Source organism: Cyprinus carpio, chromosome B18, assembly GCF_018340385.1.
Source record: "Cyprinus carpio isolate SPL01 chromosome B18, ASM1834038v1, whole genome shotgun sequence".
NCBI classification, from domain to species: domain Eukaryota; kingdom Metazoa; phylum Chordata; class Actinopteri; order Cypriniformes; family Cyprinidae; genus Cyprinus; species Cyprinus carpio.
The window spans coordinates 5533612-5545119 of NC_056614.1; the positions used below are offsets into that span (position 1 = coordinate 5533612).

Genomic DNA, 11508 nt, shown 5'->3' on the forward strand with positions numbered 1-11508 from the left:
TAGTCAATCTGCTAAGATCCATCCTGTGCACTCAAATTGAATGCTCACTTCTCCCTATACTTTCTAGACATGCCCCTTACTGCTGATTGGCTACATTTTAGCTGTCATTTTAGTTTTATTAGTTTTAGTCACGTTCATACTCTTTTTAGTCTAGTCTAGTTTTAGTCGAAGAAAAACTGATGACATTTTAGTCTAGTTTTAGTCAACGAAAACTGATGACATGTAGTCTAGTGTTAGTCAATGAAAATGGTATTTTAGTCTCTTTTTAGTAATGGAATTCTATTTAACCCAGTCAATAAAGTACAAGTACCTAGAAGTATAGACGAAACCAACATTTTCTTTTAGCCAAACCCATTTCAAACAAGGTTATCTTATTATATTATTGTTACCTTATAGACTCAATAATACATCCATTCCAGACACGGAAGACTCTCTGATTTGAATTTACAACATTTATTTTACTAACCAAACATGTTAGAAGTACACACACATAAATTTTAATTAAAAAATAAATAAAAATAATAATAATAATAATAATCTGCACATTTTTCTCCCAAAGATGAACCCCGGCTGGCCAGCCATCAGTCCCTTTCTCTGTGTCAAGGCTGATTTATACTCGACGCGTCTGCAATTTCGCTTGGGTGAGCGTGGAAAATATGATGTCATCGCGGTGTTGCTGGAAGTTCGCTTCGAGTGCACGCGAACTATTCGTGTGGCGGAGTGCACGGCATTTTTTTTAACTTTCCGCATAGTTCCGCATCCGAACATGCACGAGTTCAGGGCAATTCTAGCCGAACATGCACATATGTGCCGGCCTGACAGAAGCAGTTTAATGTGAAGTTCAAACTCCATCAGGTGCTTTTTGACGGAAATTTTTGCATCGTTTGTCCAAGGCTTCTTATTTGAAGTACATTTTATTTTTATTGTATAAAATAGAATTAGAATTCATTTAGATATTAATTATACACTATTTGCTTAAAGTTGTCTTGTGTTTGACGCGTAATACAGCCAATAGTTTAAGATTGTTTTAAGTTTGTACATAAAGAAATAAGACAATTACTGCTCATCGCTCCCCTGTCGTTTCAAAGAATAGTACAACGGCGAACGCGGGAAGTATAAAAACCTTGTCCGTTTGGGAAGGTGCGCTCGCAGTCAGCGGAGCCAGGCGAAAGTATAAATCCCGCTAAACTTTTTCTTCTTCTTCTTCTTTCTTTTTTACCGGCGGTTGGCATCCAACTTAATGGAGCATTACCGCCCCCTCTGTTCCGGAATGTGGACCTGATAATAGGTCTACTCTCTTCTTCTCAATCTCCTACACTCCGCTAAACTTTGTTTGTTGTCGTCTTCTAAATAATGCCGCAAGTGGGACTTGAGGAAGTGACGTCGGTCACATCTGCGCAGTGAGACACAGGAAACAGAAATACTGCAAAATAATAATAATAACGACTAAACAAGACAAAATAATGTTAAAACATTTTGTTTCGTCTCGTTTTGGTCAACAAAAATTAAGAGACATTTTAGCATAGTTTTTATTTTGTAAACCACATTTAGTCTCGTTTTTTTCTTCAACAATATTGCATTATACATTTAATTATAGTCATCGTCACATGACCAGCATTTACACTGCATCTCGTCTCGTTTTCGTCACATGATAAAGGTTCGTTGATGAAGATATTTCGTCATAATTTTCGTTGACGAAAGCAACACTAAATTTAAGTACATCACTATATGTAATTTCATAATTCCTTCTATTGTCTTAGATGAAATATGGATAAAGTATATTAAGGCAAATGGTATCTGTTGCTCAGGCTCCTCCTCAGAAATTCGTTCTGGTATTATGTAAACTCTAAAAACTAATTCAGAGGACCTTTAGTCATTACTTAAATATATACATTGTTGTGAAATAAAAAATCAAGTTCTGAGATACTGTTAGACTTTTTAATTGTAATTGTTATTTTATTGAGCTGGGGTGACACACAAATTATGCCTATTGATGAAATATACTATCATGACTTGTCAGAGTTTAACATTTTCAGTTAATCAAAAAACAATTTAATTTTAAGTTCTGTTAATGTAAAAAACAATTTGATGACGTGTTAATGGGCCACAGTTTCCGCGCGCATGTTCAAGGCCAGACGACGAGAGGAGCATGTGGTGAATGGTAAGTAATTTTATGCTTAATTACACATATTCGCATTCGCTCAGGATTCAGTTGGTGATAGCCTACTGTAACCGAATACCGAAATCTGCAAGTTCTTACTCTGAAATTTGAGCAGTGTTGATAGTAACGTTATAGTCTGTGTGCCGAGGTAAAGTTAGCTATAACGTTAGCTGTAGCCTGTCACTGATTGAGTAGCTACACTATTTGTTCAGATATTTTGCTCAAAACCAGTCGGAGTTATGTAGGGCCCTATGAATTCCGTTTTTTTCCCCTAAATTTCGTTTTATTTATTTCTCCAAATTTCGTTTTTTTCCGTTTATTTTTTTTTTTACCTTCTGCTCGTATTTTACCAAAAAAGAGTGTGTTTTACAACCTGCTCTCATTGTATGTTAAGAATTTATTTTGAAGAACCATATTTCATTTATAAGGGTTAATTCACGTTAAGACCGTGAGTGATAATTAGTTAAACACATGGATTAATGTGGGGCTGCGCGATAAAACGATATGTCTCGAGATAGACGTAATCAATATGAATAAAAAATGCGCTCGATAAAACGTTCGATATATATATATATATATATATATATATATGTTTTTTTTTTTTTTTTTTTTTTCGTCGGAAGAAACCAGGTTGCGAAGCAAGTTTGTTTGCATGAACAAAGCCATTCGCTCTCTGGTAACCTAGCAACGTAGGGAGTGACACGCTACCAGCCAATAATGTAACGTTAACAGTTTGGTTGCGCCATATCGTTGTCTCATGCTGGATTCATTACACAACCAGCGTGGAGTGATAAGTGGAAAGCGTAATTTGATTGGTGAGTGAGATAAGATTACTGACTGCTGCGCCAATTCTGACAGGCGAGAACGAGCAGAGAGAGAGAGAGACACTCCTCCGGCCGCGCGCGCGCTCTCACAGTCTTCAAACTGTCTTTCTCTCCCTCCCTCCCGCATATTAATCAAAATGATATTACCATCAAAATCAAGGAGATTTTTCTTTCCCCTGAGTTAACGTTACCTTTGGGTGTGAATTGTACTAAAATAACGTTGCCTTATCTTCTCTGAAAAGCGTGCCGCACATTCAGCTGACATAAACCACACTTTAAATAAACGTAACAAAACCTATTCAGTGAAGAAGTGTTTTCCGTGTTGACACAAATCTTGCGCGATGTTTTAAATACCGGGATAATCACACGTGCTGTCGCCGCGTCATGATAGATGAGGTGCGCCTTATATTTTCCTGCTTTTTTTGTCCTTTGCCAATCACACCTATGAATTAGAGGAAGGTTAAGTTAAAAATAGGGCTGTCAGTAAACTACGGTTCTGTATATTAACTGCAGCTCCATTTGAAAGCAGGTGATGGGGATTTACCGCTAATCATGGAACCGGCTTTACTGACGAGATGCGCATTATCATATCGTTCGATATATTGTCCAGCCCTAGTTAAAAATAAAAATGTTTAAGTGTAATATATTTTTCTCCTGGTCCTTATTTTAAATAGGTCATAAAAAAGATCAATAATTATCGATATCGACCGATATGAAACACTTGTATCGTGATAAAGTTTTCAGCCATATCGCCCACCCTAGATTCAAGTTCTCCGTCGCTACCACGGATTTCCGTCATTCAAACTTCACAGAGGCAATTTACAAAAAAGGGTTGGCTGATTTTTATTGACAGATTGTCACACTCTACAGCCAATGGTATCGTTAACAGCGTGAGTGCGCCTGACCAATGACAGTGTAGTGACCATAGATTTCAATTGAATGTCTGATCTGAAGTGATAAGTACACAGGTTAATTTCTAAGAAAATGAATGCTTTACGTTGTATTAGAAAGGACAGTAATGGTTATACAGTTCATTTAAATGTTTTGAAAGGGAAATAAGATGAATTTTACATGTATGTTTAAAAGAGAAATATATTACAATTTTATGGTGCTAAAAAGATAAATAGTGATTGGAAAGCTGTTTAAAATATACATCATTCCTTATAAAAGTCAGTAATTTAATTTGTGCTATTTAAAATACAGATTGTGAATTCATGATGAATAATTGTTTTGTTTGCACTTAAATATCCATCCTCCATGAGCAACCTTTAAAATTTCCCTGACATTTTCGTGTTATAATTTATCATACCAGCATTACAAGGCTTGCTTTAAGATTGGACCAAGAGTGGACCAAGGGGTTCAAGTTGAGACTTGGTCAGCCTCTCAGGACAAACTAGACATCACCTTCTCCTTCCCCTGAGGTGAGTAGCGGTCAGAGTCCATCTACAGTTAGTGACGATGACACCAGTGAAACCTATTTAGTTACTGTATTGAAGACTCACAAGTGAAATTGAAAATACTGTTGTGTGTGTGTGTAGGTGTGGCTTTCTGCCTTGATCCAGTATCCTGGTGTTGTGGATCAAGGATTTCAAGTTGAGACGTGATCAGCCTCCAAAAGAAAATTGTGAAGAAGTACGGGGTGAGACAGAAACATTAACACTTAACTTTTGTAATTCAGATCCACAGCAAATAAATCAGTTGTGTTCACACACACACCTCCTTGAATTATTTTACTTAATTTATCTCCCTACTTAGGTCTTCAGTCACTTTGCCGTGTGCCTTGCAAGGACAAAAAACTTGCCTTCATCTTCTCCTGGTTTCGTGGACCAAGGGGTTCAAGTTTAGACGTGGTCAGTGTGAAGAAGCATGGAGTGAGACAGAAACATGAAATATGCACTGGCCTTGTAAAATCTGTAAATATGCGACCCCTACTAAAGACGAGTTGTTGAAACATTATAGGTTACGTCATATCCGCGGTGGGCAACCTCTGCCATGTCCTTATCTGGATTGTTTTTGTTCATTTAAATCATGGGGTAGCCTGAAATCACATATATCAAGGAAACACTCAACTCACTCAACAAGAGTGAGAACCTCTGAAATACTCAGTTTCTGTTGCCAGTTCTGTAATGTAGGCACATTCTCCACCGAAAAAGAGTATTTTGAACACCTTCGTCAACATTTGAAAAAGCAAGAAACTGTCACCTGTGTTTTCAAAAATTGCAATTTCAAAACTAATATCTATGGAACCTTTGCTTCGCATAGAAATCGCAAGCATACTCCCCACTCATTAGATGAGTTCAAAGACGAGGTGATAAAGAGGTATGAAAACCCTTCACAAGCAGATCAGTGCAGTGATGGAGTTAATCAGGAGGGTGAGCAGTCTGATATTGATGAGATTAGAGATGATGATGTAAGAGTACTGCCAAAGTTGATTGAAAGAAGCTTGGCTCATTTAATGTTGAAATTAGAGAGTTCCTTTCATGTACCCAACCAATGCATTGATGAGCTTGTAGAGGAGTTGCATTTTATTTCTCATTCAGCCTCTGCTCCCATCATGAAAGACATTTTACAGTCTTGCCTGAAGAGGCACAACTGTGAAATTGATGAAGTCATTGGATCTGAAATAGTGAACGACATTTGTGGTGCTAACCCTATTAGTTCTGCCCTCCATGATGGTGGTCCTCTGTCCTCTGCCTTTAAAAGAAGAAAGTATTTTAACGAACACTTTTCTGTCGTTGAACCGATTGAGTATGTTCTTAGTAGAGAGAGCAGCTTCCAGTATGTCCCCATTCTAAAGTCATTGCTTCAGGTTTTTAGCAAGAAAGATATACAGGACCTGATCTTGAGTGAGGCAGAAGCTCAGAGAACTGTGTACAAGTCATTTCATGACGGCACCTTTTACAAAACCAATGAGCTGTTCTCAGGAAGTGACTGTACCATTGCTCTCAATCTCTATGTGGATGACTTTGAGATATGCAATCCTCTTGGTACATCCAGGAAAAAACACAAAATCACAGCTGTGTATTGGGTGTTAGCTGATGTCCCCTCATTGCTCAGATCTGAACTAAACTCAATTTTCTTAGCAGTCCTGTGCAAGGCTGAGGATGTGAAGAGATTTGGTTACAGTGCTGTGTTGGAGCCACTGCTCAAAGATCTTGTGTACTTAGAGGAGGAAGGACTGTATGTTCCAGCATTGGGCAGAAGAGTCAAAGGCACAGTGTTTAGTGTGGTCGCAGACAATCTAGGTGCCCATTCTTTGGGGGGATTTGTTGAGAGCTTTTCCAGTTCATACGTGTGCAGATTTTGTCTAGGTGAAAAGTCACAGTTTCAAGATGGAGAAGTGAGAACAGGGGCATTCCCACCCAGAACGAAAGATCGACACGCACTGCATATTCAGGCTGTACAGGAGAATGATAGTTTGGTGCATTTGTATGGCGTGAAGAGACAGTGTGCACTGACAGCAAAACTGAAATATTTTAATGTTTTGTCTGGTTATCCGCCGGATGTGTTGCATGATCTCTTTGAAGGTATAGTGCCCCTAGAAATAGCACTGTGCCTCAGAGTGTTCATTCAGAATAAATACTTCACTCTTGAAGAGCTGAACAAATGCATCAAAGAGTTCCCCTATAAATGGTCAGACAAAACCGATGCACCACAGCCTGTCTCTGTGAACTTTGCCACACGGAAAAGTGTGGGCGGCAATGCCCACGAGAACTGGACTTTGCTGCGACTCCTGCAACTCATGGTTGGATCGAAAATCCCTGAAGGTGACCCAGCATGGGAAGTGCTTCTTGTGCTCAGAGACATTGTTGAGCTTGTTGTTAGCCAAGTCTACACATAGAAGACCATTTGCTTCCTGGATAGTAAGATATCTGAGCATAAACACAGGTTTCTCATGGTTTTCCCAGAGCAACACCTCATCCCAAAACACCATTTCCTGGAACATTATCCAGAACTGATCAGGGCTTATGGTCCTCTGGTGTCACTCTGGACAATGCGGTTTGAGGCAAAGCACAGCTTTTTTAAGCATGTTGTCAGACATACTCGTAGCTTTAGAAATATTCTGCTGTCACTTGCCATGAAGCATCAGTTGTTGCTTGCTTATAATAACCAACATGATTCCAGAGCTGTCAGACCTCTACTACAGGCTACAACACTGTCTACAGTGGATGTTAGTGTGCTGAGAGAGGATATTCAAGAAGCACTGCAGGATAAGTTTCCTGGTGAGACATGTGTCCAGATAGCCAAAAGTGTGTGTTACAGGAGCACCAAGTACACCAGTGGAATGATCTTGGCTTATGGTTCCACTGGTGGTCTGCCAGATTTTGATTGAGTTGATCCAAATTGTGGTTGTGAAGGGCAGCATTGGATTCATTGTGAAAGGTCTGACTGCTTGGTCAGTTGAGTATTTGAGGAGCTATGTGCTTGAGAAAAATGGTCCTGTGAAAGTCATAGAGCCAGCTGAGCTATCAGACATGTTCCCCTTAATATCTTACTTCTGTGGTGGAACAAACATTAAGTGCAGCATTTATGTTCCATAGATGGTGCCCATACTTTTTGGAGATTTTCAGATGAAATGATACAAATTCGCATATCACAGTCTTCCTACTTTGTTCAGACTTGGCATATACAGTACATGTGTTCCTGATTTCCATACCTAGAGGTCAAATATAATATGCTCTTAACATTATTAACCATTTACCTGTGACAAAAAATTAATGAAACATGTAAAACATTCTGTGTACAGGATGCATAATGTCAAAACCGGCTCAACTCCGAGTGATCCTTGCAGATCATGATGTCCGTAAAGTTCTACTACCATCTGGAATCCCTGAGACAGTGGATGACCTTCACTCAGTCATTCGTGACACATTTTACATTGCCAGAGACTTCAGTCTTCACTATAAAGATGTTGATTTTGATGAGTTTTTCACCCTTTATTCTACAACTGACCTCAAGGATAAGGACACAATCAAGGTTGTGTTTCTCCAGGACCAGGAGCCTGCAATAACTTTAAACTTAACTGATGTGACCAACACTGATGTGACCAACATGACTGATCAGCCTTGTGAGGAGCACTATGTTGATGACACCGCATCTGTGTCAACCGATGACACACTGATTCTCTCATCTGAAGATAGTCCAGGCCACCGTTCCAAGCGCTGGCCCGCTCAGTTTTCAATTCCCAGCTTTTCTGGCCTCACAGAGATCCAAATTCAGTCGGCCAATGAGCGCTTCATAAAATATGGGACTCTTCTCACTACAAAAGATTTAATTCCACTACTCCCAGACATCCTTGGAAAACTAGCGGAGGCTATTTATGAGTACACTGCTTATCCATCTAGTCTGCAGATCGGTGAGGTTGCAGAGGCCCTCACTCAGAAGCATCCCTGCCTCAAAGAACCAGGTTCCTTTAATGGGTCCTATGGATGGGCGCAGCTCCTGAAATATAAGATGAACAATTTCAGAAGCAAACTTCGAGGTCTCGGCTGCCCCGAAGTTAAGGTGAACTCACTCAAGAGAAAACAAACACATGACCAGTATCCGGCAAAGAATCTGAAAAAAACAAAGAAGGCTGAGGTGAACTACCTACCCCCTCATGTTCAAGGTGAATCTACTGCAAGTTTGGAAAAAGAGAGAGTGGAGCTCCTAAGTGAAATGATGAAAAGGGACAACTCAAAGGTGGTAGCTCAGAAAATGGCCAAGACGTTCAGCCTTCGTCGGGAGGAAATAGTAAAAGAGGTCCCTGCCATCAGTGACTGCATGAAGCGCTGGCCTGCACTTTTTACTGAAGCACAGGTGAGATTATAAAATGTTTATTAAACCATTATTTTTTTTACTGTGGATTGATACAGTGTGGCTACATGTTCACAATTTGAAATAAAATAAATAAATGTAAAAATATAGAAATAGCCTTTTTCATTTCCAAAATTTACTTATATTTATACTCTTATTTATTTATACTTATGTCATGTTTGGTCCTTCATACTGGTGTGCCCTGTAGATAAGTGAAGAATTCAAGAGGATAACAACAGTTAGCCTTGAATCAACCTTTCTGGCCAAGCTTGACCAATGCACCCCAAAATTGATGGCCTTGACTCAATCAAAAGGAGGAGCTGCAGGCCTGAAGATAAGGCACATTAAGGACATGCTTCTTGAGGTATAATGACTAACTTTATTATGAATAGACCTTTATTTTACATATGTTTCTGCCACACTGTTTCATGTCAATTGTCAAAATGGCTGCTATGAACAAGGTCAATTGCATATTTGCACAATTGCAGGCAGATTCAGGATTGACTGGGAGAGGAATAGGGTGCAGATGTGGGTGCGCAGATCAAAATGTATAAAACATAGCCCAACCAAATTACAAACATCTATAGACGAGACTTGTGGCTACATTTTGACGTTTGAATGGAGTCTGTAGCTAAAAGTATGCATAAATAATGTATATATTTTGAAAAGCCCGAAAAATTGTATAATAAAAAAAGAAACAATAAGAAATGATACAGTAACAATAGGGTCCTTGCCTCCAGGCAAGGGCTGGAGTCCTCGCCCTCTTTTACCTTTCAGCTCGGTCCCTAACTAACACATTTTTTTTTTTTTTCAAATTGTCATGATTTGGGTTACACTTGCATCTGATTTTTGTTGAACACCTTATCTCTTTTTTCCATGAATCAGGACAACACAGTTGAAAGGCGGAGAGAAATTGCCATTCGCTGCCTCATAGTCTATCTTGGAGAGAAGGAGGAGGACCTTTTCAAACAGTATCGCGCAAGTAATTGAGTATACTTTTAATTTGTAATTTTTTTTGTTAACTGCATGTCTCTGTAGCCTTCCCATGTGAAGATATGGCCGTTTCAATCCCGTGCACCAGCCTCCTGTGGGCTAGGCTTTAAAGTACATGGTCACCCTGCATTCCCTTATGCACGTCACCCTGAAGAGCTTGAGCCATGTATTTTATACATCCTAACATCTTTTAATTTCTTCTGCAAGGATGTGGAGGAGCTCGACGCAGACCTTGCGATGCAAGTGATGAAGATTGCCATCATCGGTGATGGGCGTGCAACCATCGTAGTAGAGGGAACCAAGATCCTGCAGGGGATTGATGTTGCCAGATCCTGTGCTTTGCTGATGGGGGTGATCTATGCTCTTAACCTTAGCTATCCCAAGCAGTTGAAATTTACCTTTGAGGCATTCCAGAAGCTCTGCCTTGAGCTCGATGGACAAAAAGCCAGCTCTAAAGTAATGAATCTCAAGTATGGTATTTTCTAGAGCGGACTTGATTGACCTTGCATGAGGGAGAAGCTCACATCACACACACGCACACACACACATGTAAACACACGTGTTCTTTTGTTTCTGTCATAGTATGAATACCTACTGAGTGAAGTCCAAATCAGTAAAAGTTATCAGTATAGAAAAGGATGACCTCTGTTCTCTGAGGGTGTTAGTGTATTTTGAACTTTATATGCAGTGCCTTCTTTTGTTGGATATTTCTCCTGGAGTTAGTAAGGAGTTTGAGCAGTCTGATATTGATGAGAGAAGAGATGATGATGTAAGTGCTGCCAAAGTTAATTGAAAGAAGCTTTGCTCATTTGTTGTTGAAATTAGTGCCTTGAATGTACAGCCACCTGTAATTTTTTTTTTTATCATTTCCATGTGTACAAGTCAAAGGATGGTGATTCATGCGCAGGGTTTTACTTAATTTTATAAAACCGTTTCTCCTCATAAAGCTTCTGGGTACATGTTTTGTGTCTTAGGAGAATGTAGCCTACAAATGCTGCTGTTTGCACTTTTAAGGATTTAGTGCTACTGTTAATGTTAAAAAATGGTTCGAATTAATATGAATATTACTGTCTGAATTTCTGTTCTTTTTGAGCACCCTTAGCTGCTGTCCGGTTGCCAGGTTTTGATACCCCCCTCATGCCTCTAAATAAATCTATCAACCTTTCAGAATGTGTTTGTCATATTCTTGCTGTTTTCCATCAGGCACCCTCAAACAAACAAACACACAAACCATTCTTACCTTCCTCAGATTGTGTTGTAATCATTTGATTTGAACTGCTTTTTGCTTCTTAAAGACAGCAAGGCTCTGTAGCTACACCTAATTTCTGGGGGATTCCTAAAGGTTGGCTAAAGAATTTTTCTCACGGTCATGACAGAAGAGCAGAAACAGCACATGGTAAGCTTGAATATCATTTGGGGAAAAAAAAAATGGTGTCTGTCTATATTTAAAAAAATTGCCTCCTGGAAAACACAGGAAAATGTCTTTATTATAGGACAGGGCTCAACTTAATTATTAAGCTCATGTTACTTAGAAATGTGTTTTATTGTGGCCAAAAAACTTCTTCACATAACTTAAAACATTATGTTGGATCAACTTAATTACTAGCGTTCATGTTACTTAAAAATGTGTTTTATTGTGGCCTAAAAACTTCTTCACCTAACTTAAAACATTATGTTGGATCAACTTAATTACTAGCATTCATGTTGAAAATTATTAAGTTCATGTTACTTAAA

The 11508-nt window shown here is 39.1% G+C and overlaps 1 protein-coding gene across 1 annotated transcript; it reads left to right on the top strand.

Annotated features, from left to right (window-relative positions):
* Window positions 1–6742: 6742 nt before the first annotated feature.
* On the top strand, window positions 6743–10944 carry LOC122140380 (sterile alpha motif domain-containing protein 3-like). The gene is made up of 4 exons (XM_042743766.1): window positions 6743–8784; window positions 8990–9145; window positions 9667–9759; window positions 9982–10944. The coding sequence occupies exons 1-4, from the start codon at window positions 7741–7743 to the stop codon at window positions 10258–10260; spliced, it is 1572 nt and encodes a 523-aa protein (XP_042599700.1). The 5' UTR covers window positions 6743–7740; the 3' UTR covers window positions 10261–10944.
* The last annotated feature ends 564 nt before the right edge of the window (window positions 10945–11508 follow it).

Coding starts and splice junctions, on each gene's coding strand:
- LOC122140380 (XM_042743766.1), top strand. CDS start 7,741: ATGTCAAAACCGGCTCAACTCCGAGTGATCCTTGCAGATCATGATGTC. Junction 8,785..8,989: donor CACTTTTTACTGAAGCACAG/GTGAGATTATAA, acceptor TGTGCCCTGTAG/ATAAGTGAAGAATTCAAGAG. Junction 9,760..9,981: donor ACCTTTTCAAACAGTATCGC/GCAAGTAATTGA, acceptor TTCTTCTGCAAG/GATGTGGAGGAGCTCGACGC.